This window comes from Rhea pennata, chromosome 12 (genome assembly GCF_028389875.1).
Source record: "Rhea pennata isolate bPtePen1 chromosome 12, bPtePen1.pri, whole genome shotgun sequence".
Lineage (NCBI taxonomy): Eukaryota > Metazoa > Chordata > Aves > Rheiformes > Rheidae > Rhea > Rhea pennata.
The window spans coordinates 19,995,641-20,019,437 of record NC_084674.1 but is presented as its reverse complement, the minus strand read 5'-3'; the positions used below and the strand labels follow the sequence as shown (position 1 = coordinate 20,019,437).

Sequence of the window (23,797 nt, the reverse complement as noted above, 5' to 3'; positions counted from 1 at the left end):
AAATAATCTGTCCTGTTGTTCCTTTTAATTTTTGTTAATGTTCATATCTTTTCTTTTTCTAAGCAGGCCATGCTATCACCAAGGTCGTCTTGAGTTAGGCTTATGTGTGAAAGACAGTAGCCTAGTACTCTCTCACGGAAAAAACATGTAAGGGCATAATATGGAAAAATCATAAGGGCAAATGCACTACAATCTTTCCTGCAACAGAGAACCCAATGTAGTATGTGTGTGTTCTGCCACAGTGAATTTTTTAAAGTGAAAAGTTCCATTTCTAAGTTACTTATCACATTTTTACAACTAATTGTCATGGAATGTCAAGTTCCATTTCTAAGTTCACCCAGTCATTTCCTTACTGAATCTGCCCCTTTCTCAATTCACGATAGCCTTGTTGCTGACACAGGACTAACTAAGAAATATTGTGATCTCTTGTGCACTTAATATACACCTGAGTCTATATTAAATCTAGATTCTGATCTCCCATCCATCTATTTCTGTGTGCTAAGGATGGATGGGAGGTTGAAAGAAAAATACTTTTTTCCTAGAAGAGATATAGAAAGGTGCAGTTTAATCCAGGTGTCATTTGTAAATTCTGCTAAAACCTTTGCCACCGTTAGCTAATACAAAATTAAATATAGATGAAAAATAAAGTACGTACTTACAAGAAAAGTAAGTTCTGTAATTAGTTGTCTGGAAGTAATAGAACAGATAGGACTTAACTTCCTTTAAAACACTACATTACCCTTAAATGTCCAAACACATTACGGAAGTAATAATAATGTTTATTCTTCATCTGTAAATGCATTTTAATCATTTTAATTTGATGACCTATCACACTAAGACATATCTGAAGTAATATTTTGCTTTTCAGAGGCAAACGTATAGACCAATTAGTTTGCCACTATGAAGAGATAGGCACAAAATTTTCAATTGCAATTGGAATACAGAAATGATTCCAAAAGAATTATAATGAACAGATGCTAGCCTTCAAATTTGTTCTTTTATAAAAAAAAAATTAACTGGGAAACCCTTTTGGACAGTTAGGCTACAGATTTTATTTCAAGAATAAGCTCTGTGTGATGACAACTTTTATGTACATGCTGCTGAAAACCACCACTAGTAAATGATGTTAATGTAGTTACTACTGCAAGCCAGGATTTGAGTTATATAATTTGCTGGGGAAAATCTAAAGTAAGTTTGATAGCTGAATTCTAAATTCAGCTATGTCTTTCCAAACTATTTTACGTTACATTCACTAAATTATTCATCACTTTTGAAAACCATGGTCTTAATTTGGTAGTTTTCTTGAGAATAACATTTAGCTTTTTAATCTACATTTGGTTTATGGAGTCTGCCATTACCTGAAATGGGTAGGTGACTGCAGATATGGAAAAAAGCAAAACAAACTGAAACAAAAAAACCCCAACACCTAAACATCCTAAGCAAAGAATTAGGGCGGAATCTGTCAGCCTGAGAGAGATCCTGAATAAGAGGTATGTGCCATCATGCAGAATCACTATCAAATGTGGTATTGCATGTTTCTGTACGTACTGTCTTGCAAGCACATCATCCAGATCAGTTTCATAAGATACAATGCAAACAGTTTTAAGTACTCTTTCTGCAAAAAGTTGATATTTTAATTTTTTGAAAGCTGGAAAGCTGAAACAGTCCCAGCAGGTGTTTCAAAGACTAGCACTTACCTTTTCTTTTTTTTTCCTGTTCTGTCTTTGCTGACATCGCATTGTGTTTTAAAACACAAAAGTGAACTTTAAAAATATTTCTCGATGTAGAAAGTGGAAAAATTCTTCATTTTTTTTTTAATCTGGCTGGCTCCTGGAGTGGCTTTGATACTCTGATTTTCAGGTTTACTTAGCTTAGCCTTTGCAGATGTGTGGGCTGGACAGTGCCAGAGGGCTGCAAAAATGAACAGCAAAACTTAGGGTTTCAGAGGAAAGAAGATGGACCCAGAAGCTGGATCTCAAAGAAATCATTATCACAAACTTGACAATAACTTCATTCAGCACATAGTAACCCTTCCTCAGTTTCAAGTGACCCATAGTAGTAATTTTGTATCTGCACAAATGCCTTCCTGTTTCAGCTGGCTCCATTTTTCATGCACTTGGGCTTCTGAGATGTGATGACTTAACTGCTGAAACCAGAAGAAAGAAAATTACAGCACTTTAATGCTAAATGGGTCTAGTAGTTAGCTCTGTAGGACATTTTTTTTTAAGCATTCAAAATGTTTAGCTTTCCAGGTAAGATGTCTTATTTAAATAGCCAAGTGCTCGTATTTTTATTCAAGCTGACGAAATCAGAACAAAAAGAAAATGACTGCCCAAGAGGGCAACACTTACTGAGATGTATTTAAATATATATAATTGTGTTATGACACAGTCTAATTACAACACTTGCAATTTTTAAAGATTATTAGTCATCTTCTGTACTAATTACTTCCAAGCAATTAATTTTGGCAGCCAAAAAGAATAGCGGAAAGGACCGAGTTACCCAGAATATATCAATAGCAAGGGCATAGAGTGTAGACCTACAAAAAACCCAGTGGAGAGATGTTCAAACCCCCAGCCCTAGAAGCCTAATTTATATTAAGTGCTGGATGGAACAGGTTGCCCAGAGAGGTTGTGGAATCTCTGGAGATCTTCAAGGCCCGCCTGGATGCAACCCTGTCTAATGTGCTCGAGGTGACCCTGCTGAGCAGGGAGGTTGGACTAGATGATCTCCAGAGGTCCCTGCCAACCTTACTGATTCTATGATTCTGTGATTTGCTGGCTAAATATACAAACCAATAGAGTGTTAGAAGATCTATAAGGATGAGAGGCAACTAACATAACAAATACTAACATAACAACATAAACAAATACTTGACTGTTAACAATAATTAGGAATCCTGAAACCCTAGATGCAGGCGTATCAATCTTGCATTAGTTTAGTTTTTAATTTAATTTAGTTTTAGTTTAGTTTAAGTTTCCTTTAAATAATTACACTCACAAGCCTACATTCCCCCTTTAGTTTTTGAGGAAAATGACATTTCTTTCCAGACTGAAACTAGCTCCACAGCTGTGTCTTACCAAAGTGGTTTAATAGTGCGAGTAATGCTGACTATTTACATAGTAAGAACTCTGTAAAGTGCCTAGGGCTAAAATAGAGTTGGATAAATATAAAGCACTGTTATGAATACGCTTATCTTAGTTTTCGAGAAAGATTACAAGTCTCGCTAAAATATCAGGGCTTTTTTGCAATTAGCAGATTGTTACACTATTGTTATTGAATGAGGCTTATGTTTTCAGCATTTTTTATAATATAATTTTCAGGTCATTGCAACCATCCCAACAAGTAGGCTAAAGTTTTTAAAGGAGGCAGGGCGGCTGACTGAAAAAGAGGAAGTCCCAGAAGAAGAGCTCAATGAAGATGTTGAAGAAATTGATCATGCAGAGAGAGAGCTTCGACGTGGACAAATTCTCTGGTTCAGAGGGCTCAACAGAATCCAAACCCAGGTATGCTAAAAGTAAAGACCTGCAAGGTCTAGAAAAAAATATATACTTAATCTTTGATCAAGGCGAGAAAATGTCACAAGGAGAGCCACAGAGAAGGTCTGTGCGTGGGAAATATGGTACTTGCTAATTGCTTTACTCTTTTTCACAGCAGGAACCTATGACATAATAAAATAGGTGAGCTTTAGAAAGTATGCATGTATGGCATGAGAGAGAAAGTGCAAATGTTACAAAATGAAAATATGCCCCAAATGGGAATACTTTGTTTTGCACACCATTGTGAACAGACATCCATTTTTCTACTTCAGGGATGACAGCTGATAAAAGGGTGCCACTTTAAAAATGTTAGCTGTCCTGATGACTAGCAAAATGTTACGAATTTTTTTTAAAACATATCATTTTATTTTGTCAAAAATACATAGTGGCTTCCACTTCTGCAATAACAGAACAGCTTAAAGTACTAGGCCCTACCTTAAGTGTAAAGTACCATTTGATTAAAAAAAAAAAAATCTTTTCTGTTCTATCTCCATCATACATATATCATGACTGGAAGTAATTTATTGTCTTTCCTAAAAAGTTATAAAAAATGTGATTCTGGATCTCTTTTTAGTAGTAAGGGCCTAAGCATCCATTAAATAATGAAATGTATTTATTGGCTGCTACAGATGATTTGTTACAAATGCCTTTTCTCTGTAACTTCTTCTAAATACAAAAATCCCTGGCATTTTTGAAGGAAAATGGAACGATTCAGATGAATGATATTTGTGAAGAGAATCATTATAGTACATTTGAGGCTATTTGAGTTCAGGCTATGCAGTAAAACTTGTCTTGTAGTGTTAAAAATGGACTACTTTGAACTATTTTGCCCTTTTCAGTCGCAGTGAAGTAGCACATTTTAATAGCACATTAGTCTTTATAATGTCAAGTATTTGTGCCAGCTTGCAGCAGACAGCAGCTTTAAAAGACAGATATGTACTCCTCCATTATCAGATGGTTCTGCAAATGTTTTACTTGCTGCTTACAAGAAAAAGTGAATAATTAGAAAACTCTCCCCTTCTAAGAAGCCTTTAAAAACATTTTTTATCTCAGAAGGTTTTGTGTTTGAGATTTTTGACTTAAGTTGAGATAAACAGTATTTTCTCCCCTTTTCCATCACAAATTATTATTATTATTTTTTTTGGGGGGGGGGAGAAAGAGATACAGACATTTATTTTAGGAAAAAAAGGGGCGAAAGCAGCAGTAACTAGGACAGTTAGCTCTCTTTAGTGCACCACAGCAGAGAACAAAGGGAAAAAAAAGGTAGAAACTGCTGTTAGAGATACTAAGGCTTTGGGTATATTCCCAGGGTTCTGAGGTAAGTAATTAAATATGGATTTTCAGCTTTGGGGTTTTGTGTCTTGAATCTATTGAGTCAGGAGCACTCATCAGTAGAGAAAATTCCAAACGCCACAGTTCCTCTCACCATAAAGACGTCAAGCAGGTGCCCAGGTAATTGTTATCATTGTGGAGAGACGATGCCTAAACGTGCATTCTTTTCTTCCTCGTGGCTGTAGGAGGAGTGTTGTCTGTTGGCATTTCTGTCAGGATGTCTTTCTGGTTGTGGTGAGTGTAAACAAGAACAAAAAAGCAAATTACAGCCTTTCAGTTCTTTTTCTAGTCTCAGAGGTAGCTTTTAGTTCTTCTATGTATCTTTGTCCACATAATTCACAGATAAATTATTATTATTTTATACTATTTAAAACAAAATAAACATTAATTATGTTTCTTTGCTAACACTCATCCTCTTAGTTTCCTTTCTACTCTTAGTTGTAGAAATAGCTCTAGTAGGATATATTGTTTCCTTTCTTGCCAAGAGGCCTCTGTGATTTTTTTTTCCCCTTCGTTTTATTTATTCAGTGACCTTGATTTTTACATCCATTTCACATCTGTGGAATGACAATGGAAAAAGGAAGTGAGCCAAGAGATTCATAAAGAGTTCAAAATGCAATTACAAGATGTCCACTGGAGAGTGACGAGCCTATACACAGGTCAAATTAGATCCATTCTTGGATGGACCTTGAGTTGAGTGCATTTTGATGCGCTATGTGTTATAGCACATCCAAATGAATTCATACACTTGTACTACATTTCTCAGGAAGCCATCTAAAGAAGAGTTGATGGAAGAAGATGAGGATGTCTGTAGCATCCTTGGGGAGCTGGAGGATTTGCAAGAATCCTCTGATGTCTAATGCACTTCTGGAGATGCAGAAGAAGAAGGTAGAGCATCCCCTCGCTTTATATATATAAGAGGATGACAGTAAGATTAGGAATAAACTATACACTCTCTCACAACTAGATTGATCATTCAAGTCTGGACAAGACCAGTTTCTACCACCATACACTTGGGCTGTATTTCAGATAATACATATATTTTTTATTTTCTGTTTGATCAATACTGGACAGATAGCCACAGTACCCAAAAACAGCTTTCAGCTCTAAAGAATCTACAATAGTTTTTTTCAGGTAACTGACAGATGTCACTTGTGTCACTCCAATTAAAAAAAAAATCATCCAAACGGACAGAAACTTTGCAGTATATTTCTTTCTGCCGTGCATTTCTTTGCAGATACTTCTTTCTCTCTTGCACTCTCTCTCTCTCAAAAGAGAGCATTCACATTTGGCACCCCAGGAAAAGGATTTCCACCACCGATTCTTCATACTGAAGTCTTAGAAACACCTCTATTTCATGCTGTACTTGCATGTATTTACTTTAAAAGAAAGGTGCATGAAAAACTCATATAACTAAGTCAAGGAGACCAGCTATGTAATTCTGATTCTGATTTACTTTCTCTTTCTCTCTCTCTCTTTTTTTTTTTTTTTTTTTGTTTTGCTTATGTTCATTTAGCTGTTTTCTTGTCTTATAAATATATTTTAACCCTTTTCTGAATGGATGCAGTTTTCTTACTGCACACTTCTCAGACTTGTAGTAGGTGAAGTTTCACAAATGTCTCTCATCTTAGCTGTATTTTATTATACTTGTATCACAAAATATGTGATCACCACAAATTCCACAGAAGCCAGGACCTTTTCACTTCTGATATTTATCAGCATTGTTTTCCACGTGTCTGCTGCAATTCTCATGAATTCTTAAGGAAAGAAAGGGTTGAGATTGGACTGATCATGCCATCTTGGCAGACCTAATAGTCTTTGAAAAGTTAATCCAGTTCATCTTCAAAACAAAAACAAAAACCTTTGTATTTAGAAAGGTCTCAAATTTTCAGTTTCTAGAAACTGCTACTGAAAAAAGAAGATTCCCCTTTAGATATTCAAATAAAAGTAGAGGTGCTGTACTTCATTTTCTTTCTTCTTTATGCATTATAAATTTTCTCCTTGAACCAAGGCAAACCTCACAGTAATGTTAAGTCACTTTTGAAACTAGGTAAGAAGGGAGCACCTCCTTTTATGGCACTGCATATAGTATTTCATTGCAGTCGCCCAGCATAAGTAGAGGGGAAACTATTCCATTTCATGTAAAATAAAGTAAACCAGACTATTATTCAGTGACAGAACAAAGCCAAACTATTCTTGTTCTACAGAGAAAAAAAGAAATTGATGCAGGTTAGCTGAATGACACCTGAGACCTGTTAACATGAATGGCAACTTAAATGCTTGCTGAAAATCTGTTCCTTGCTAAGCAAAAGAAGAAGAGTTTTGACATATCTGTCCTGTCTAACCTGTCCAGGGTTAAGATCAGTTTTTTAAACTGCTAATCACTAATATTTTTAATTGAGCACACCTAAAAATATAGATCTTCTACAGTATAGAAAATACAAAATATACAAAAAGATGAGAGTGAAGAATTCCAACTATACAAATGAACGGCAAATCTAGAAGATTATTTTTTCTCTAATAAAAAACCTTTTTTTTAACAACCTGAATTGTTCTAGCAAAATGTATTATTTTGTATTTACAAAAGTATCTTAATTTAAAATGCATTATTTATTTATTTATTTCGAGCAACTCTCTCTTCTTTGTTGTTTTCTGGTTTTGAAGATAAACTGCTGGACAGAATTTTTCTCAATATTTCTTGACTTCAGGCTGAACACAGCCATGCATGTTCACCCTTTTAGATTTTGAGGAACTATTCTGAGGAACTATAGATTCTGCCAATGAAACGTTGTAGTTACTTTCCTCAAGAGAAAGAGTAAAATACACAACTTTAAGTCTTGTTCTCTGGAGATATTATGAAATACAGATCTTCCCCTATCTTTCTCTGATTACTTATATTAGGGATTTTTCCTTCCAGTTTATTTGAAAGGCATTTGTACATCTAAAAAATATCCTTTGGCTTAGGATTTATCATCTGTGTCTTCCACAGTGATGTGCACTTTATGCTCTCGGTAAGAGTCTTTAAAATGTTGTTTGGAATGTTCTCTTTTGAAGAGTGCTCTATCACCTGTGTCAGATCATGAAAACCAGGATCTGTATTTAATTTCAATTTTGTACAGTGAATATTTCAGGTGAGTATTTAACATGACTTCATATGTAGGCAACCATTTCAGCTGTATTTTCTTCTCTAGATGCCAGTGTACACCTTAGCTAATGATGCACTTGTACCCCTATTCCACATACAGAGTCACCTGATACTGTGTTTTTTTTAACTGTGACATTGGAGATGAAATCCAAAATAAGTATCCTGTAGAGAACACTGAGAGCAAAGTTGCAAAATGGTGTGATGACTGCTTAATATCGCACATCTGTTAGTGTGCCCATTTAATACACATTATATCCACGATTCATATCGGAAATCAGTGAGTCAGTGAACAAATCAGCTCTCCCATGTTTGTACAGTAGAAGTTCAGTGCATAGCATGATAACCTTGCACCTTTATTCCCTTTTACAGCTCTCTGATAGGACTATTTCCATAAAGGCATGCAGATAATAAACAATGATCTCTAAAGACTAAGATAATGGAAGGGGATGAGTCTTTTTTATTAAAGGTGAAGCCATATGAATTCATTTATTGCTAAGAAAACACTAGTTTTCTTTGCACAGTAGAAAATGTTAGCTAGTTATTATAATGCTTTCAACTTGGAAAATTTAGGAGCACTCGCACCAAGGCTTGTGCTGTTTTGGTAAAGACACCAGTTCACCTTCTCCCAATCACCTTCTAGTCTGTACACTCTGCAGAAACCTGGGTTGCAAGAATGCAAATATGGGAACAGTGGGCTTCAAATAAGTGCCTGGGTGTATTCTTCTAATGGATGCTGCCACTGCTTTGTCATGTTGTTGTTGTTCTTATGTAACAAAGAGGACATTTGGGGGTGTAGGATTTATATTTGTATTCATTCTTTGCTATCACTTACTGCTGTTCTCTGGGTTTAACTTTTATACGTACAGCCTGAATTGCTTTGGGTTATACTGGTGGCAAAGGTGGTCTTGAAATATTCAGCTCTTTCTTTAGCTCCTCTTCTGAGGTCATGATTAAAGTACTCATGAAGGTATTCAAAACAGATATATCAAACAGCAGATAAAATATGCATAGAAAAATAACAAGTAGAAAATGGTAATGTGATTTACTGCAGTATTCAAACAAGGTCATCGTTTTCTGTGTAATTTTTAAGTGCTTTGTGTAAAGATTAAAATGTTACTCTTTTCTAATCTGTAATATTAAAAGGCAAGTATTCATTATCACTATGTTTAATTTATATGGACTTTCATTATTGAAGAAGTCAGATAAAGTATTGGAACATTTTCTATTTTATCAAGATACTACACTGGTAACTGTTTTTGTAAACAAAAAAGGAATCTCGTTTTGAATATTCTGAAGATGTTTTTTTAATTCCAGTTAAGTAACTGAATTTTCCTCCCTCCAGAAGAAAACTTAACGAGTAATAGCACAGTAATTTTACTCTCAGTAGGATAAAAATGGAGACTAGCTATGTCAAATATTTCAGTTATATTTATTTTATTGCTATAAAAATAAAAAGCTTTAAATTTTAAAGGTTTTATTTTAAAACCTATAGTTATTTAAACTGATGCAGCTTCACTGCCTCCCATGGAGCTGTTCCATTTGGACCATTTTGTATCTAAGATATTAAAAGGAACACTTAAAGTATTTCTTTCAATTGAGTAAAACTGTATGCACGGTTGATTTACTGTTTTTCATTATTATTCCTGTCAGTTGTGTGCAACTGTATCCATACTTTAAGCAACTTGTCTCATTCTTTCCTCCATTACAGATCGAAGTAGTCAATACTTTCAAGAGTGGCACTTCCTTTCAGGGGGCTCTAAGGAGACAGTCCTCCGTCACAAGCCAGACCCAGGATGTAACCAATATTTCTAGCCCTAGTCACGTATCGTTATCCAATGCTCTTTCCTCTCCTACCAGCACATCTGCTGCTGCGGCTGGGCGTGAGTGTGAATTCTTAATGCATCAGATCTACAGAGATGCCAACTTACGTAGCAGTCATTTGAGACTGAGCTACTTTGCCCTTTTCCATTTTGTCCTGTTGTGTTTATTAACTGACACATACCCAGACACAGTTAACAAACAGCTGTATTACTTTGTGTACAGTAGATGCTCTCCATTACTCATTGCAAGTGCTATTAACTTAGTATTAGGCCAGGAATTTCTAGTCATTTTGTATTCAGTATATGAAGATTCTGGTTTTATTTGAGGTTTTTGTGTCATGCTTTCCTAATCTGATTAGATATATTTTCTATTATTTATACAATACATATTTTAAATAATTCTACCAAAATCTTTTATTAAGCAAAAATACAGCTTGTCAGATAAAAGAACATTCCATCTGGAATCCTGTATACAGTTTAGGTCACTTGTGTTCAAGCAAGATGTATTCCAAGTGGCACAAGTACAGAGAAGAGTTTTTAGGAATGAATAAGGAAATAGAGGATCTAACTTACGATGCAAGGCTGAAGATTTAAGGTTTGCATGAATGATGAAAGAATAGAACTGTTATCTCTAAATTCAGTGGGAGATAAGCATTAAGGAAGGAGGGAGCTAGACAAGTTAAAGGACAATGTTGACACAACAGAATAATTATGGCAACAAGTAAATTTATCTTAGCAAAAAGTAGCAGGTTTCTAAACATAAATCCTAAAGCAACTTTTTTCTAGATGCAATTAAAGCATCTAGTGAAGAATTACTGCAGCAAAAGAAAAAAATATAAAAGGACTAATAAGAAGAAGCTGCTTCACTAACAGTAAAGTTGATTCAGTGGCCCAGGAAGATTCTTCCAACTTTATGTATTTTGGGGGACTATAAATATAACCATTTTGTTTTACGGTGCTGTCAGCATTAAAAGAGCAGATAAATTTATGTAAATCACTTTACAAGTTTGCTACTTTACAAAATAATACAATACATTCTTCATTCAATTTTTAGTGAAAAGTCGGGCCAAACATTCAACGGATCAGATTCTGGCAGACAAGAGAGACAAATAAAATTTTAGAGATGTTTAAAAAAAAGGGAAGCCTTCCCATTCATGTGTAATCACTTCCAGTATTCTGCTTCTGATAACTGAGAGCCCCAGTTACCTTATTTCCATGTTGAGCACAACACAAGACACACAAACCAAGCCACTGAGCCAGGGAGCAATTCCCCTATAAACTGGAGTGAAAAATCAAAGAAAAAAGTTTACTTTTTTAAAATTGGGCACTTAAAGGTAATTATTCATCTTGTTTTCACCAGAAAATTAGCTCCTGTTTGAGATCTCTTCCAGAACTTGAAAAACTTTTCCCAATTCAAATTTCATAGAAATAGGGTATGTTTTTTTGAAACGGCACTTTCTGTGAAAATTTCAATCGCAAAATTCCCACCTATTTCTACTCAGCTCCTTGCTTAAAATGTAGGTAGTGGGACAGAACTGAATTCTTGCCTTATAGCTGCTCAGAGTGAATTAAACCCCAAATCATTACTTTCCTCCGCTGAGGACAAGAGGAAATAGTAACAGGCTATTTCAGGTGTCATTTTGGGTGTCCAAATTGGGCAGTGATAGGCTGCGTTAACAAGAATGTACAAGTCCAAGTTCACAGAGCACTTGTGCAGTGCTCTTGCTAGTTGCGTAGCTTTTACAAATGTAGTTTATTGTGACATCTCACCAGCCTGTAGCAAGGGAAATGTACAAATAATATAGCAAAAACGACTGGCTTACCAAAGCTATACAGCAGCTTGGAGGGAAGAAGTTGTGTTTTCAGTCTATATTGGGCTATCTAAATCTAACAAGCTTGCAGGTCTTAATTTGAGTATTTCAGGATATTTTATTTATAAAGGTGACTGGTATATTATTTCACTGAAAATTAAGTAGGCTACTTCAGGTTGTTGTTCTTTACCAACTTCTGTGAAGTGACAGTAACATTTTGAAATAAAAATATACTTTTTCTATTTTGGGGAAAGATTAATGTTTGATTCATCAAGACATGAAAACATTCTTCCAACTTATAGATTTATTAATAGTTACACATGAAGTTAGTGCGTGCTTAAAAACAGATGTGAATATTGCCACATCCACAGTATTTTGTGAAGTGGATTAGCAAATCATTACCTGAAATTTTCAACCATTCATAGATATGCACACATTCAGATCTTTCAAATGGTTGCAAAATACCTTAATTAAAAGCAATTTATACTAAAAAATACTTATTAAAGTACTACAGTTTCCCCAGATCTGCTGCTACTGATTATCTGTCATAGTATGCTAGCAAGTAACAAATTATGCATTTCAGGATGTCAGCATTGATGGATAACAATAAAGTTTGTATTATGAATCTCTTATCTCTCTTGAAAAACCCTGCAGCTTCCGAAAAGCATAATAGTTTTCTGTAAGTGGAAACCAGGCACTTTATATACTCCGATTTTACTGATTTTAAAAATATGATATAGAAAAACTATTTAAATGCAAATTAAATATATACATAGCTATTGAAAAGGAAAACATGGTAAAAGTAAAGCTCTAAGAAGTACAGTCTTGACCATGTTCTCATTTTTGTTACATTATGTGCATGTGTACTCACATACGCACACACACAAATTCTTATCAATGGAAAGCTGTTACACTGTGTGTGCACACACACAGAATTTCTTATCAATGGAAACCTGGTTAAAAATCATTTTAGGTATCAGGTTGTCCCTGAGGTCCTTACCAGTTTTTGTAGTTTTTTAAAATAAAATTTTGAAACTTAAGAGTATCTATTTTATATGTATTTCTTTCTATATTGAGGGAAAAATATTGGCTCGAGTGGGGCAACAGAGCATCTTTTTTTCCTTTAAGGCTCAGAGTTAGTAAAATAGAAGGCTAGATTGTGCTTAAAATTAAGTCTATGTTTAAAGCCTTTGCTAGATCATGGATTAATTGTGTAGATGATGAATAAGTAGATCTAACTGTACACAAAGTAAACAAGTTATTCTTTACCCTAATGTATTTATATCCAGTTCTCAAACATTGCTTATATTATCAGTAAGCCTTTCAAGAGAACACAGTTTCAAATTTTCCTAGCAAGATGCATATTTAATATTCCTTTGTACCTGCTGTTTCTCCTTCCTCTCATTCTCTTAAGTAATACCATTCCTAAATAGAGACATGCGGAAACTGCAAGTCTCTTAGTTAAAAAAAGCCTGTTCTTGTTGTAATTTAAAAATATTCTACAAGTGTAGGAGCAAAGTGTAGGAGCAAAACTCCCACCCATGCCTCCCACAGAAGACAACCTCCCAAATCTGGGATCTGCAATAGTTTCTGTATTTGCAATTTGCTTTCTTTGTTCTATTACAGTCCGTCATTTTTGTCTGAGATTTTTTGAGGTTAATATTTCGTTGAAGCAGTTACAGTTTTTATTACATAAATCTAACTGCAGTGGCCTCAAACACGCCACGGTAAAGATGATAAAGAAAAGACAGGCAACGACGAGCCTAAAGTTTCTAGCAGCCGATGAAAATCTTAACAAATGATCACAAAATATTCAACGTTTTTCCATCATATAGCTCTCTGAAATACTCTTTACTGCTTTCAAGCAAAAGAAGGAAAGAGCATCTTAAGCCATTTCTTAAGGCTGTATTTTGGTCAAGTTTCACTTTTTGGGCAGAGGGTGCTATGGTCCAAAGTGGGCCTAATGCTCATGTAAAAACACCCTTTTCATTCTCCTTTTAATTCAAAAATAGCTGAAATTGATCTCAATTGCGAAGGAATTATCCTTCAGAGATAGAAGCCTTTTGTATGGAACGTTCACCTCAGAGTGGCACAACGGCATGAGCACCTGCAAATTATGTCAGGAACTGTAACATAAGACATTGAGCAAGCTTAATTCTAGTGCATACGAGATTATTTTCTAATAAATAACTTCAAAGAGAGTGTTTAATTTAATTAGTTGTGATCCATTCTACATTACAATCAAGTTTTTGTAACAACAAAAACTATTTACTATTTAGAAACTTTCAGTTTTATAGATTCCTTACATGTTTATTTTTCTATAAACGTAACCATAATTTAGCTGGACAGCCTTTACAGTTAAAACGTAAGATAAAATCTTAAGTTTGGATCAGATTTTTTGTGTTCACATTCATGAAGAAAAATGGGAACAAGCTTCTTAAAAAGCCCCAAACTGTAATAAATGATAAGGCAAAGATTACTGTCCAGTATTGATCCGTACTCAGATCATGAACCAAGTCAAATGTGAATACCAGCCTTATAGAAATTGTCAATTTTTTTCTATAAAAATGTGGTTTAATTGTCACATGAGGAAATTGAGCAAGCAGAATTCAACTTTAAATAAAATCCACATCTGAAAGTGTTTATATATGATTTAAAGTTTAAATATAAAAGCAAATCCTCAACTGGACACGCAGCATAGCAGTAAGATTTTGACTCTTAACATAGAAATAATTTCTTTAGAAGGGTTATATAATAGAATATCTAGGCTTTGTCAGAGCTGATTGACAGAAAAATGGCAGGCTCCATAATCTTGTAACAACTCTAAAATCAACTAAAGAAGAGATGCTATGGAGACTACATATTCTGCATACAGTTCTGATCTCATACTCCAAAATTCAGTGGAGTAATAACCATGTGAAACTTCCGTGAAATCAGGATTTGGGTCTGAGTATTTTGCAATATATGTAGGTATTCTATTTTCTCCTTGCTACATGTAGTTTGAATTTTAGGCATCCCCTATTGGATTTATTGTATTTTTATGTAGAAGGAGAGTAGCACTGATAATGTTATATATCTGGTTCAGTCAGCAGAAACCTGGAAAATATTATTTGTCTAAAATTTATTGTAATTTATTTTTTCTTTGAATTTGCTCAATTACTACTTCATACAATCCAGAACACATTAGTCCAGCATTTACAGGTGACTCCAACACATATAATATCTCCTCCTGTGGATACCTGGTCTAACATTACTCACCTAAAACTGTAAGGATTCAAAAAATAAACTATAGCAAGTATACTGAAGATATGCCTTCTATTTTAAAGCTTTATATATACTTGAGTACTCGACCAAACTCTCTGGCATTTGCATAGACAGTCTTGATATAGAATAGTATCAGATACACTAAGAGTTGGCATCTCTTTGCAAAATTGACCTCGTTTACAATTTTATACTAATCACTTTACTGATCTTTCAGTATTGAATTTATTTGTTTTTGCAGTGCCCTACTCTCTACTGTCTGAATATTAAATGTGTTTGTTTTCCCAGAGGGCTAGAGAACATTGGACAAAAGGGTTCAGCAGGAGAGAGTGAAATAAAAAGAGGTTGTGAGTCTTTAACCTTGAGCCTGAAATGAATGTGAACCAAACTCAAGATACTTGGCTTAAAAGAAGCCAGGTAAACATTCGAGTATAAGCCCACACACTACCAACCATGATACTGCTGTTGATCCTAAACAGGCCTTGTGTATTTTGCCTAGATTGTTGCATTTAGGGGTGAGATTATCAACTTCATCTTTTTCTTCTGATGGGGAAAATTTATAGGATCTAAAATTCTACATTTCTTTTATTTTTGTTGCCTAATGCAGTATAATAAATCTAACTTTAAAGGTGGGATGAAACTGAAGAGTTTTTTCTATTGCAGCTACAGAGAAGAAAGAAGTGGAAGCTTATAGCCATGTCAAAAATGTCCTGAAGTGTTGTCCCCACAGTCTTTTGTTTAAAAGCAGTTCATTTTTTTCTGTTGTCTCCATTACTGTGAGAAAAGGGAACTGTATCACACTGTTTGTCTTCCCTTGGCATTGTCAGTATCATAAAGAAATCTCATTACATGAACTCCGCGTATTTCCTAATAAACCAACACTTACTAGGTTCTATCCATCATGGGTATGTCCCTGCTTTACATGCTGTACAGCTCTTAAACAAAATATGAAGTTCAGCAGCCTGACTTTATCTTTAGAAAATAATCACGCTACATCGGCTTTGTTTCAGCAGAGTCCCTAAACATTTTTACACTACATATTACTTCAAATAACCTTTTAAGTTTAAGCATGTATTAAAAGAATCTGTTGTTGTTGGGCCATGTTACTAAATAAACAATTTATTTTCAGTTCTAAGTTAGAGTAGTGGTATTTTATAAAAAATTAAAATGCCACTTTTGCAATTGATGGACCTTCTGCATCTGTTTTCACAAACATAATGAAAAAGAAAGGTTTTTTTTCCTATAAGCAATACATCAACAGATTAACTTTTAACAAGATTTTGAATTACACTGTAATGCATAAATTTGGAAATGCATAAAACACAGAATAAGGCAAAACACTAAAATATAAACATTTCCTTCCAAGACACCAAGCTCAATCTGCAGAATTTTTCTACCTTAAGGGAAAAGTTAATGGAAAACAAATATACAACCCTGAAATTGTAGAGAGATTTTTTAGAAAAGAAGGAAAATTTTCTACATCTCCTTAGTAAAGAACATTTATTAGAAAGTTAACTATATTTATATGTTCTCAGCTTTAGGGACTTGCCCAAATCTGGCCCGTATATCACAGTATTGCATTCAGAAGATGAACTACTTCTGGTATCAGCGTATTTAAGCTAGTTTTAAGCTAATATATCTAGCCAAAAATCACACAGAGGGCATAGTATGACGAGCAAGTAGAAATTATGCCAGCAACACCTTAAGTTTCCTGCAAGACACTAACAGCCCATGCCAAAACTTTGCAAAAGAACTGCAGGCTGATGGTGGGTTCTGCAATTACACCTTCAGCCTGCTGTGTAAACCTGTCTAGTCCAAGTCAAAGATGCTACTGTAGCATTTTCTTCCAGTAAGTCAGTAGTTCAAGCAGTAACAGTGGAGAGCACTGGATTCACATCATGGTAAGCAGGTTTTCAGAAACAGTTTTCGAATACTAACCTAAGGCTACAGTTTTCCCTAAGCTGTTTCAGAAGATAGTGTGCTGCAGATTGACTAAAAGTTTTGTATTAAATGCAATTTGGATACATAGTCTTGAAGACGTTTAAAATCTGTTTACTCTATCGTATCCTTTTCTGAGTCTACTTCTGCAATCTAGCCTAAGCAGAATTCCCAGTGCCCTCAGTGGCAGTTTTCTCTACTATGGAACTTGGTTGCTTCTTTGCTAACTCATAGAGGCTTAAATACAGGTTTGTGTGACCTCAAGAAATGCTTTATTTTCACAGAACATCTCTAAAAAATCTGGTCAAGAGTAATATGAAATTGAAAGCTTTCTCATTTAAGTAAAATTGTGATTTGCATTTATTAAAAAAACAATGCTAGAACCTCAGACTAGAGCCTAAGCCTGTTTAATAAGAAGTGACTGTATTCAAGAGAATGAAAGGGAGTATTTTGTTCTAGCAGATAAAATATCATTCAGTTGGAGCTGTTTGCTATCAGATGACTGTTATTTTCATTTAGATAGCAGAAAAATAGCTTTCTAGAAAATAATAACACCATATCATCCTATATTATAAAGTAAGCATATTATAAAATATTCTCTGATTTAAAATAAGGCCATCTAGTAACACGTTAAAAGATTACCTTGAGAGACATTCTTTTTTCATTGTTTGTAGACTATTCAGCTTTGCATTTTAAAGTACAAAATAGAAGGGCCTAATAATGTATTAGTGTATCAGCTCTTCTCTTCAAATAGAGCTCAAATCCTATCTTCAGTAATGCAAACAAATTTCTTACCTAGTCTGTTTGTTCATGTATGTTCACTGTGCAAAACCATCACAAACTATAGGGCAATTCAAAGAGCCTCCACTCAGACAAAGCCCTGGTTTGTAATTCCAAGTGATATATCAAACAAACGGGTGTTTGCTACATTATATAATCATAATGCATAAAATTTATATATAAAAATGTTTCTATCTTCCTCTTGGATCTCTGCCACCCTACTGAAATTTAGACTCTTCCAGCGTCCCAAGATTTTGTCAGGCCATTCTGTACTAGTCTTTGTATTTCTAAAATAAGCAGTCACATCAATCTGCTTTTTGTACTGTGCCCTGCTGTTATAAAGTGTAATTGCAAAGACAAGGGTGGGTAATTGGATTGACTGAAGGGCATTTATTTGAAATTTTATATGACTCTCTTCTGCTACTAGCATTTTTGCAAGATGAAGAATATTCACATATAGAGAACACAAACAAGGACAAAAATCAAAGAGAACAAAGCACCATTCAGCCTCTTTCTCCTCTCTGCTGAAATCCTGTACAACCTGGGCAACCCCAACATAGGATCAGCTAGATTCCATAGATGTAACACTGGGTTACATCTATTCCATTACTCAAATTCAGTCTGCCAATTAGAAGAAGTTCTAAAGAGTTAAAGATTAGTGGTGTATTAGGCCAAACAGTAACTTGCAGCATAGTCACATGTAAAACAATACACATACCTACCATCAACCATTTAAATGTGTGTGGAAAAGCTTTCACACTGCCTGCTTGCACCTTTTCTGCCTCTGCCTGTGTTTTGCTGCCCCCCCTCCCCCCCAAGAAATGCTAGAAATTCGCTCATAAACTACATGGAAGTAGAAGGATAGAACTCATATTTAGTCATAAAACATTTGCCAACAGATCACATTTTTGCCATTCTGTTTTTTCCTCTCTGCCCCCCATCCAATCTGTGCCTCCCCCCTGCTCTCCAAGAAAGTTAAGGTTTTCTCACCAGTAGCATGTAGCACAATCCTTCACTTCTTTTCAGAGCCGAGAGGTCTCTGGGATACAGCTAGCATTCCTCCTTCACCCAGCCACAGAGCACTGATTGTCCCCACACTGCAAAGCCCCTCAATCCACTCCTCTCGTTTCCTACTGGGAAAGCAGCTTGGCACTGTCACTGCCAGTCTAATGGGCCTTGTAGTTTATTTTTACCTCTGTTCTTATCGTCAGGTAGTTAAAGATATTAGATTTATCCTGGCATGAATTAGCTGACTTACTTACTTCAAAGACTGCATATATGGCATAAATTGTGTCGCTTTTAGGATTTAATCTTATAAACAGTATTGCAAATGAGACACAGAAAATGAAAGAATTTGCTGTTCAACAATGTAATTCAATTTAACCCCCAAATCACAACGATATTTTATTACATGTTCTATATATATTAAAAAGTTAAAATGGCTAGAACAGTGGGTCTATACTCGAGTGTTTACCTCACATATGCATGAAGGAAAAATGAAAGTTGGTTCAACAATACTATGTTCACATTATCCAGGCTTCCAAGTGTAGTTGTTGTGTGCAAGTTATCTCTGTTCATGTGGTAACTGTGACTTTTTTTTTTCCCCCTGTGGTAGCATGATTACGCTTAGTATTTTGTCTGCTTGGCTTTTTGTGCTCCTGGCTGCATTCATTTAGATTTTGCTTTAAAACATTTCTATTACTTACTTATAGTTTTTACATTTGGCTCCTGTGTGTCTCTCACATGTACCCATCCAACTTTGTCTGTGTTCTGTGCTTTTCCGTTTGTGAAGTGTGATGTGTTATGTGTAATGTTTTTTAACAATACAAAGAGACTTTTTTAATAAATTTAAAAAAAGCCTTCCTACTTACTCACTGCAAAACTGTCAACATGCATGGTTTTACATTTGCATTACAATTAACATGGCTTGTCTTTTACTAGGGATGTACCACACGAGTGGACGTTCGTTTTCTTTAACCAGTACTTCCCATCAGTTCTTTGATGGCTTTAAACTTGGTTTATTTTAACATTGCAGTTGATACAGATATTCAAAATGCACATAACTGAGCCACTCATTTATGCACATAACATCCAGAGACTATGGACTTCAGCTGCCTGCACTGCCCTAACCATATGCTACATTTTTCACAAAGTATTCTCTAACACAGTGTTGCCCTTTAGAGATGCCACTTCTGACATCTCTTTCTTTTCTCCCCCCAGATCCGCGTCGTGAAGGCATTCCGTAGCTCTCTCTATGAAGGTTTAGAAAAACCAGAATCTAGAACCTCTATTCACAACTTCATGACTCATCCTGAGTTTAGAATAGAAGATTCCCAGCCCCACATCCCACTCATTGATGACACAGACCTAGAAGAAGACCCTGCTCTCAAGAAAAACTCAAGTCCACCATCTTCGCTGAACAAGAACAACAGTGCTATCGACAGTGGAATAAATCTTACAACTGACACAAGTAAATCAGCTACCTCTTCTAGTCCAGGAAGCCCAATACATAGCCTGGAGACATCACTTTAGCTGAAAAGGCCACTGCAAAAAAATAAAGTGAAAAAAAAAAAAAAAACAGCAACCGAAATATATAAATATATATATTAAAAACATTGCTGGCTGAAAAGCTGTTTGAACTCTTACTCTGAGACAAGTGAATGAATTGTTGATCACAATAGTTTTGGGGAAAGAATGAATGGCTGATTTACATACCCTCTCTTGTTCCCTTTCAGAAAAAACAAAAACAAAAAAAATCCTCCTGCATGAATGTACCCTTCCAGCCCTTCTTTCTCTCTTTTTGTTTCTTTTTCTTTCTTTTTTTTCCCCCCCTCCTTAAGCAGGAACTGCAGAGGACTTCTTTCTAAGGCTATTTATCCAATTCACTGGTCTGTGAGTTTTTTGAAATGCTTGTGTGGCATGGACTCAGTTGTATAGATTAATTTAAATAACTTTTTTGAAGTTGCAAAGCTTAACTTGCACAGTAGATTTGCACCAGTTGGACAGAGGAACTTAAACATTTATGAGACTATATATAGAGATATATACATATAAGTATATACATAATTAATTATATATATGTATATATCTATCTATATATATATAGTTATATATATATAAAGTTTCTTTGTTGGCATGTTGCCTTGTTTCTGCTCAAATTGCTCTGACTATTTTAACTTATTTATGTCCTAAAAAAGAATGTAATTTGTTTACAAACCTGTAGATAATATCCTTAACTATTTGTAGGGTTAAGAAAGCACTTCCTGCCGAAGTAGTATAAAAATGGCTCAGCTCAGCTCATCGAAAACAACTGTAATATCACACACCCTGGATATTTTATTGCAACCATGTTCTGACTTCCGCCTGATTTTTTTTTTTTTTTTTTTTTTGTTAAATAATGTAGATATACTGCTAATAAATAACAAAAGAAGCCAAACTATAACACATTGGATGTAGCATTGTGGTCCTACATACAGGGAGTAAAACAGGCTTCCTTTGTTTCAAATAAAAATCAGAATGATCAGGGTCTCTCTTTTCTTTTTCCTCTAATAAATTGCTTGAACTTGTTTTGGTGCAACATATGATAATGGAGGCTGTTTCATTCTTTAAACATACAGCAATGGCTTCCAAAAAATATTTTTAGTCCGCGATTATATGAATCTGAGTTGAGTTTATAAATAACAGATTAAAAGTAAGTTATATTTGGTTTGTCTATATGGAGATCAAACTAATGTTAAACTATTGTGATATACTGTGTTAATTCTTTTCAGTTAGTAATTTAGGCATTTATTTCCTTATGACTTACAAAGTATGGGCTGTTGGCATTTTGGATGAAAATCACTGTAGGTTGTTGCTTTGTTTTTTTTTTTTAAGAAAAATATAATTTCTGCACTATTCAGGTCTGGATGAAACTTTGCTAATTACAGATGGAGATGTGCTTTGTGTGATTTTGTTTTAACCAAGCTTGTCTTCCTATAGTCACAAAATATACTGTAACACAGTAATACATTGATTTACCTAATTATTGTGCTTTCTACAAAGAAAGCTATTTTGAAAAACCTGCAGCATAGAAGGTGAAAAGTATTTTTCAAGATGGTAACAGCCCTGATAATTTAAAATTTATGAGCTTATATAATTGCTATGTCAACCACTTGAATGCTAAGCACTTTGTGGATCACAGATTTTTCATAAATAATTTTTGTATTTAATATAAAGTTTGCTTGGAGACTTTTCAGCATATGATCTTTTCCATAACTGTACAGTGCAAAAAGACATTTTGAACTACACAATTGATTATGCCAGATGTCTTGAAAAACACTCTCAAACTAGCTTGATACATTGATTTGTTAAGGTATAACTGGTTGTGTTAAAGTTGGCTAATAACATGGTGCATCTCTGCAGTCACAAGAACTAATTCAAGCCAGAACTCTCCAAAACAAGATTAGACTCATGGCCAAACTGCAGACTGAACTGACTAAAATGTTTTAAGGGTGCATCAGGACTATTCAGCCAGGTAAAGCTTGAATTGCCAGCTTCCGGACTTTTGTGTAGAAGCTTGAATGTTTTTGGCTCAAACTCCTATCTGATCACTCTCTGATCCACTTTTCACTGAACAACAGCAGAACAGGTCTTTCAAGGCTTACACAGCTCTGTTTTCAACAGATAGTGTTACCCATTTCTTAACAGTAAAAAGCTAGCATGAAAACATAATTATTTTAGCTAATTCCTAGCAATGAAGTGATTGAAACTCAGTCAGGATTGTTCCTCGCTTTGTAAATACGGTGATTAACCTTTGTATAACATGCATTGGGTTTCTATGGCCTATTTGGGACATCATATTCAGAAGAAACAAAAGTGTTATCTATTTGCAGGGAAGCCTCTAGCTTTGGACTTGAACATCTACAAAAGCTACCAATACCGGAACAATTTATTTTCAGCATCTTAACACTGAATATTTGCCTTTTTGTTTTCAAACACTTCCGTGTTTTTTCTTGGTTTCATTGTTTTTAACTTTCCAGTAGGAATACCTGTCCCTAAGGTACCATTTGCAGACTTGAAAACTGTTAAGAAAATGAACACTGCATTCTGTGTATATATACTAAAACATATATAAACTGAGATGCATAGAACATTTGGGCTTTTGTGAGCAGAGACTGTGCTTTATGTATATGATAAATGATAGAATTTTTTTTTAAAGCAGAATAGCTAAGACCTTTCAACTACAAGTCGTGCATCACAATTCTTTTCTTTTATTGCTTGACCTCTCTGTGATGGGAACAATGGATCAAAACCCAAAATGATCAGTTTGTTAAAATTCCCTGCAATATATAAATGCTCGCTCTCTACGTACTGTACTTAGCAGCATGAGATTTGTGGACAACAATACAGTGGTACATTGGCAATCCATCCCACTAGGGGTTATTAATATATGTTCATTCATCTGTTTTTATGAATTTTTTTATCTAGAAAATAATTGTAAATAAAGAACTTACTCTGTCTGTTCATTTAATACTATGCAAAAGGTTATGCTTTCTATTGTTATTCTTATTCCTACAGTGTGATGCTGGAATGTTTGTGGTTTCAAAAAAAAAAAAAAAAAAGACAAAAGTAAGTAAAATATGTGATGTAAATTATTTTATAGTTTGAAACAAAATGATAAAGTTTTACTCTTGCTGCTTACTGTCTAATAGATCTCTCTTGGCAGGGGCACAAGTGGAAAATTTAAAGAAATAAATTCACAAAGCAGCATGAACAATAACGGTCTGAACGGAACAGCTTTCTTTATTTTCACTTGAAGTCATTAAATCTAGCTCTGAATTCCCACTTAGATATTTAATGTGAAGGGGTATATAAACTTTCTGGATTGGCAGTAAGAAGCCTGCCTATCAGTCAGTGGTTACACTGACTACTTTAGGCTTTCATTACACACATGATAAGCTCACCCAGAGTGCTTTCTATTCCTATCTGGCTGTAAGGCAATGTAATCCTTAGGAAGATAACTTGGTCTATTCTGTGTGGTTGTGCAAGATGGAGAGAGTGGCTAGTGTGAATGCTGCAATGAAGTTGCTCGAAATTAGTGTGTAGAGATAGAGCCCCTGTGAGTTTGCATATGAAGCGTTATTTGAATGTTGGGCCTAAGAAAAACATGGTTTTTCGTATCGCTTTTGCCCA

The 23,797-nt window shown here is 34.9% G+C and overlaps 1 protein-coding gene across 15 annotated transcripts in view; it reads left to right on the top strand.

The window, feature by feature from the left end:
- The window catches only part of ATP2B2 (ATPase plasma membrane Ca2+ transporting 2), a 396,770-nt gene extending 373,386 nt beyond the window's left edge, over positions 1-23,384 (top strand). For 8 of the 15 annotated variants that reach the window (XM_062585783.1, XM_062585782.1, XM_062585775.1 and 5 more), the window contains 2 exons: positions 3,324-3,506; positions 19,847-23,384. In XM_062585783.1, the coding sequence (XP_062441767.1) occupies positions 3,324-3,506; positions 19,847-20,158 (495 nt within the window). In that variant the 3' untranslated portion in view covers positions 20,159-23,384. Of the gene's footprint in view, positions 1-3,323; positions 3,507-9,724; positions 9,897-15,196 lie in introns of all 15 variants that reach the window. The other 7 variants (XM_062585787.1, XM_062585784.1, XR_009959696.1 and 4 more) reach the window with 6 other exon arrangements.
- The last annotated feature ends 413 nt before the right edge of the window (positions 23,385-23,797 follow it).